The sequence below is a fragment of the Belonocnema kinseyi genome, chromosome 8 (assembly GCF_010883055.1).
Source record: "Belonocnema kinseyi isolate 2016_QV_RU_SX_M_011 chromosome 8, B_treatae_v1, whole genome shotgun sequence".
Classification (NCBI taxonomy): Eukaryota; Metazoa; Arthropoda; class Insecta; order Hymenoptera; family Cynipidae; genus Belonocnema; species Belonocnema kinseyi.
Window position 1 is genome coordinate 133,239,265 of NC_046664.1, and position 6,800 is coordinate 133,246,064.

At 31.6% G+C, this 6,800-nt stretch overlaps 1 protein-coding gene across 1 annotated transcript in view; it reads left to right on the plus strand.

The window, feature by feature from the left end:
- The window catches only part of LOC117177736, a 10,932-nt gene extending 4,339 nt beyond the window's left edge, over positions 1 to 6,593 (plus strand). The window contains exons 2-3 of the mRNA XM_033368636.1: positions 4,354 to 4,628; positions 4,737 to 6,593. Of these exons, the coding sequence (XP_033224527.1) occupies positions 4,354 to 4,628; positions 4,737 to 4,740 (279 nt within the window). The 3' untranslated portion in view covers positions 4,741 to 6,593. The remainder of the gene's footprint in view (positions 1 to 4,353; positions 4,629 to 4,736) is intronic.
- Positions 6,594 to 6,800: the final 207 nt, after the last annotated feature.

Here is a 6,800-nt window from a genome sequence, read left to right on the forward strand (position 1 = left end):
AAACTGAAGTCTGGGCATTTACCTGTAAATTCAGGTGGAAATGGGTCACATTTGGCAGGTGCTAACTCGTGATTTATTATAGTTAGGATAATGTTTTTTTTTTAATTTCAAGTATTTCTGTCTACTTTCATTCATCTATTGACCATTTTTCGATCTGCCCATCAGGATCCGAGCAACAGAGAAACAAAAAAAAAATGATTTTTGGCACAAAATTGAAAAAAATCGGGAGTTTTTGAAAGGCCGTAACTCCGAAACTATTGCTGATGGAACAACGTTCTTTTTTTAGTTTTACGCAGAATTGTATCTACTTAAATGTAAGTAAGAACACTTTCACCTCTCAAATGCACAGACAAGCATTAATCCAATGGAATTTGACATTTTGCATCCTTTTCAAAAAAAATGTCCGTGTTCGGGAACGAAATCCTGTTCACAGAACCAACCCGCATGCTTTTTATAAAAACTCTTTCTCTATTGAGTGAAAGAAACTATTAAAATATAATTAATTACTTTGTTGCACATACGAGCACACATACTCACAGACACGCGCAGACACATACACCCACTCGAACTTTGTGTTTTTTGTCTAACTATAAATGAAAATCAATTGCTCTAACAGGAAAATATTTTTATTATATTTTTATGACAATTTGATTTTTTCACACACTTATAGTTTATTAATAAATAAAAAATTATTGCATCCAAAATTTCAACACATAAATACTTACCTTCATGAGAAAGTATAGTCGAATCAAGAGCAGAATCACCATTAGACGAAGTAAGTTTGTCCAAAAAACTATTATCTCGTATATTTTCAACCCCTTCAGAAGCTCTTTTTTCATAGTCTGCGCTGCATTCTGTATTTCAGATTATAAAATAATTATGTTTATAAATCAACATGATTTATGCATGGTTTATAGAAAAACTCTCTCTTTCACTTAAAAAAATTTAAAAAATTAAAAAATACAATTTGTACATAAATTAAAAATTATTTTATCTAAAATCTTATCACATAAAGTACGTTCCTTTATAAGAATGAGTAGAATCGAGCGTAAAATACATGCTTCGTTTATGAAATCTGCAGATCGGCAGATTTATGATAGCAGCCCGAAGAATGTGTACCTCAAACTTAACATGGTAATTCACATTCGGGAAAATGCCAAACAATTTTTTTTTTACACTGAATTTATGAAATTGACAAATCGAGTTTATTTAATTTTATCCCGCTATTATAACGTAACTCTTAAATAAGCATTGCAGATGTAATTGAGATTACCTCCAAAGATTCGATTTTCCAGAACTACAAACAAGTTTATATACTTTTTCGGCTTCTATAAACACTTTTGAAAAGAAACAGACTTTGCTTTTTAATAAAATTAAATTTTTTTCAAAAAAGAACGATCTTTTCATTTATGGTTATACGCGGTAGTTGCCAACACCCGTTGCATGATTCAGGATGTTTGCGCGATCGTCTGCTTTCGAAAAAATATGATTCGATTTGATTTGGATAGGCATAGCGTAGTCAATTTAATTTTATTGAAATGATTAAAATTTATTAAATATATATAAAAAATTAAAATAATAACAACTTAAAAATGTATTTTTAGACTTATCCATAATATGAAAATCTTAACCACAATCAACCATAAAAGCTTGTAATTGAACAAATTTTACACACATATAATAATTTATATCAATGTTATTAAAATTGTTTAAATAATTGTTTAAAACATTGCATTACAATAACTGCTGTTATATAACATATAAAGTATTCAATCGCGGCAGCCTTAGATACACTTCTTTAGGTTCCCGAAATGAAGATTAAGTTCGTTAAGCAGATATTACCAACCATAATTAAAAAATTTAGAACATTTTCAAAATTTGAACAAAAATTTTTTTAACATTTTGGAAATTTGTGTCAAAGTGTCTTATAGATGGGTAGAAAACTTGCAACTTATCCAAATAAAATGTTCAATTTGGATAAAAATTAGGAAAGTTATATGCTTTTCAAAATTTTCAAAATGTTCAGAAAAATAGAAAAAAAAATTTTCTACAAGATAAGAAAATTTTAGTTACATTTTTCGCTAGCTATAAAATATATTTAGAAACTATGCCATTTAAATTTTTCGATTAGACAAAAATTTAAAAAGTTAGAGCTTTTTTAAAATTTGAATACAATTTTTTTAACAGTTTTAGAAATTTTTGTCAAATTTTCTGGTACACGACAAAAAGACTTATAAATTATCCAAATTACATTTTATAATGTAATGAAACTTCAAAAAGTTATATGCTTTTCAACATTTTGAAAATTTTCAAAAAAATGGGACAAATTTTTTTTTAATAGATTAAGAGATATTAATTCAAATTTCTAGACAGTAATATTTAAAAGAATTTACGAATTATCTTGATGAAGTTTTTTAATTGGGAAAAAATTATCGAGTGCAAAGCGCGAATTTCGTAATGAGAATGTATAATCGTCAAAGTCGTAGGTGCTTTGAGAACCTACTTTAAAAACAAGTCGAAAAAAATTGCAGCTACAATTTATGGCTGTAATTCTTCGGAAGTTCAAGTCATAGTTTTCGATTTCAGTTATAGTATTTACGATATTTGGAACATGTAAGAGTAGTTAAAGTGTACGCATTAAACGTACGGAAACAAGCGCGACGCGCGAGTGCGTACCCGCGCGCTCAAACTTGGCGCAACGAGAATATGCCCGCGCGGCGGGCATTTTTAAAAAATATAAGTATGGCCTTTAATCAATCTCTAAAACCCAAGAACTTTCCTGATCGGGGGCATGCATAAGATTCTTATAACCTAAACGCGAGAAGAGGCCCCTTCACGCTTTGCTCGCCCGAGCTAGGACTTTAGTGATTTGATAAATCGAGCGAGCATCTGTTAATTTTGGCCAACTACTAGCTTCATCTTGCTCAATTTCGCGAGCAAGACTTTCTTGCGCTAACTTCTCGGTTAGCTTTTTATTTTTTATATTTTTGGTTAAGTACCGTCAAGTCGTGTCGCGTGCGTTGGCATCCTACCGTTAGGACGCCTCGATTTACTTAATTTTAAAATTCTATTTTTTGCTTCGAAATGCAACTGCTTTTGTTTGAAGTATAATTTTTTCATATCTAAGTCTAAGTATTTGTTTAGAAAATTATCGTGTTTCTTGAAAAATGAACTATTTTGTTTGATTTTTGGTTTATTTTGTTAGAAGATGAACCACTTTTGCTTAAAAATTAATTTCTTGTTTGCAAGTTTAATTGTTTTCTTAAGCATTCGTCTTATTGAGTTAAAGATTTAATTATTTATTTAAAAATGTAACTTTTGTGGTCGAAGTCTCACCTATTTTATTTCACAATTAGACCATTTGGTTGAAAATTCATATTTCTAGCTTTAAAAGTCGACTGTTTGTTCAAGAACTGCACAATTTGTTTGGAATTTTTTCTCTTTCACCTAAAAATGTAACTGTTTCGTGATGCGTGCAACGTTTTGGGTTAACATTGATTTCTTCGTTTGTTGGAAATGCAACCATTCAGTTAAAAAGCATCTGTTTAGTTTGAAAACTCAACGGTTTGGTTTAAATTTCATCTTTTTTGTAAAAATTAATGTTTTATGATTAAAAATGGTTCTACTTCGGTAAACAATAAATAATATATAGTCTAAAACAATTAATTCCTCTATCATTTTACTTAATTAGTTAAATCGAAGAAGAAATTTTAACAAGGGTGGGGGGGGGGGGCGTGACCTCACCCCACAGAGTTCAAACTTTGTCTGATTCTCTATGACGATAAAACGGAGGGGTGAAAAAAGTGTGTAAAATTGTGCAATGTTTGACAGACTCTTCTGATATCGGCAAAATATTATATATTTGTAACATCTTTAAGTTTTAATAATTTTTTAAATATTTTCTTTAGAATGAATGCATTATGTAATTTTCCACAGAGGACAATCAAGTTTCAATCAATATTCGAGTGTTTTAAATTTTGGTTATAAAAAATTAATTTTGAACAAACGAAATACTTCAGTTTAGAACCAATGGGATGGAATTTCCACCAAGACAATTAATGTGAAAAAAATGTAGTGTAACTTTTAACCAAGCATTAAATTTGTGGTAAAAAAAGTATGTTTTGAAGAAAGATTTGAAAATAATAGTTGAATTTTTAACTAAAAACCATTAATTGCCAAACAGTAGAGAAATAGTTACATTTGCAGTTAAAGCAATTATTTTGAATAAAAAAAGGACCGAATTGGGTTGGATATCAATTATATTGTACTTGAATCATATTTTTGCGAATATTAAAAAAAAACAGTGAAAATAAAAAAGATGTAATTATATATGAATCATGGTTTTTCTTGCAGAATGTCGGAAGAACTGAAAATGATTTTGTCCCAAATGAGTTCACAAGAATGGTTGTTGAATGGTTATCTGTTAATCACTCGTATATACCATTCAGCTTCTTTGACGGCAAACTAACACAGCGCCTGTTCAAATACCTGAATCCCAGTGCGATATTCCACAAAAGAACAGCATCAAGGGCTCACGTACTCTGTACATTCAACAAAATGAAAAAGGTGATCAAAAAAATTATTGAGGAACAAAAGTCGAAATTCTCGTTCACGATTGACATCCGTAGGTAATAAACATTTTTCTTTCTACAATAGAATTTAAAGATCTTAATTCTTAATTATGATTAGAAGTAATACATACGATATGATAAATAAAACTCACTTTTTTGTTACAGGTAATAAATCCTACTACGGGATTACTGGGCATTTCATCGATGGAGATTGGGAAGAAGTTCAGGGCATCACAATGGAGAATGCGACAGCAAACCTGACGTTCATTCAGTAATTGCAAAAGTTGCTGAAAGACATTAATGATGTGGACTTTAGTGTCACGGATCAGCATTTTCGATGTCTTGCCCATATTATAAACTTGGCTGTGCAGCGTATATTGCGGTAGCTGGGAGCGGCGGAAGCAGATGAGGACCTCTACAGGGAAAATGAAAGCGCTGATGATGCATCAGAGAATAAAGAAGAAGATGCAGGCAGTACCAAGAAACTGCGAAATAAACTGAAGAATTGTTGCGAATCGCTAAATATTAAAATCATAGCAACAATAATGGATGTTTGTACGAAGAGGAATTCGACATACAACATGATGGAGGCAGTTTTGCATCTAAAGCTTGCTTTAATCTTGCTGTGCGAGGACAACATCGATAAACAAGGCAGATTCAGCCTAGGCCCATCTGACTGGACTCTGATAACCGAAGAATTCACAATTTTGGGTAAATTTAATATAATCTCAACAACTCTTGGAGGTGATAAGTATGAAACTCTCCCAAGAGCTGTTTTAGGATTTAATATGTTGCTGGACAAATTTTACGGAGCAATTCTTCGCCTGGGTAGAAAAGAAGCAAGGACTGCAACTGACCTAGTATTATAAACTGCTCTACAGGCTTCCACAGAAAAAATTCTTCAGTATTATTGGAAGACAAACTGGATCTATTGCGTGGCTCTGATATTAGGTCCGAGGCATAAAACTGAATCTTTCAAGTCAATCAGCTGGGAAAATAATTGGAAAAGGATTTCATTCAAAAAGTTTGAGGAATTGTACAAAACAATGTACTACAAATCCCCAGATGAAGAAAATTGGGAGAATCAACTTTCCAGCCAAACAGGTAACGAAGATAATACTGTCAGCAATCTTCATTTTGATGTGGACTCCTTTTATGACTGTGAAATATCCACGTCTACGTTTTCTCAAGCGGGTGAGAGCTGGAGGAAGGAAGTCGATGAGTATACATTAATAAAGCGCGCTGACAGAAGCCAAGACATTCTATCTTGGTGGAAGTTGCACGAGCGGATTTACCCAAATCTCTCACGAATGGTAGCAGACATTTTGTGCACACCTGTGACTTCGGTTTCAGTTGAAAGAGTGTTTTCACGTGCTGCGTTAACGATGCGAAAACACCGAAATAGGTTGGAAAGTGATTAAGCTGAATGTCTTTTATGTTTGAACTCATGGGTGACATGTAGTTTGGGTAAAAAAAATACAAGAGAGACTTCATCTTAAAAATGACATGGATGTAAATAATGCAATCATTGAAGAGTGAAATTTTCATTATAATTATAAATATATGTACGTATGTCTGTATGTGCGTATGTAAGTACGCATGTATTCAAGTATGTATGTGCAATGCATTGCATGTAGTGCGCCTGGTGTTTTAAATGTTGAGTAAAATCAGAAGTGTTTAAGAACGCTAGAATTTCGAAATATAAGATACTGATAACATGTGTTCTCATAAATACTAGTCAATGTCTGTTTTTATGTAATCGTAATCCTCATGAAATAAATGACCATTCTGAATGCTTGACCTAGAATTTGCGTGGGTTGCAGTTATTTAAATGTAAACCTATTTCTTAAATCCAAACCAAAGACATGATTAAATATTATGTGCAACTATTTATAAATTTTTTTTCTCTTTTAATAGAAATGTTTGGGAGCAAAAACTCCGACATTCGTCGCTGACCATGTAAGGTACAACTTCATATTCCTTTATATTTTATCTCTTTGAATTAGAAGTAACACATTGTAAATAAAAAATAATCGAAGTAGGGCGAACTAATAATTAGTTTTAATTGTTACTAATTATATTTTTTTATTAAAAATTTATCTTAAATATTTAAATAAACTATTATCTATTGCTGCAACCTTGGGATTTGTGTAATCACTCGCATCCACAATCATCCTATGAGTGCTTCAATTTATTCCTCTATCCCAGGTGGTTGGAAAATATCCACAT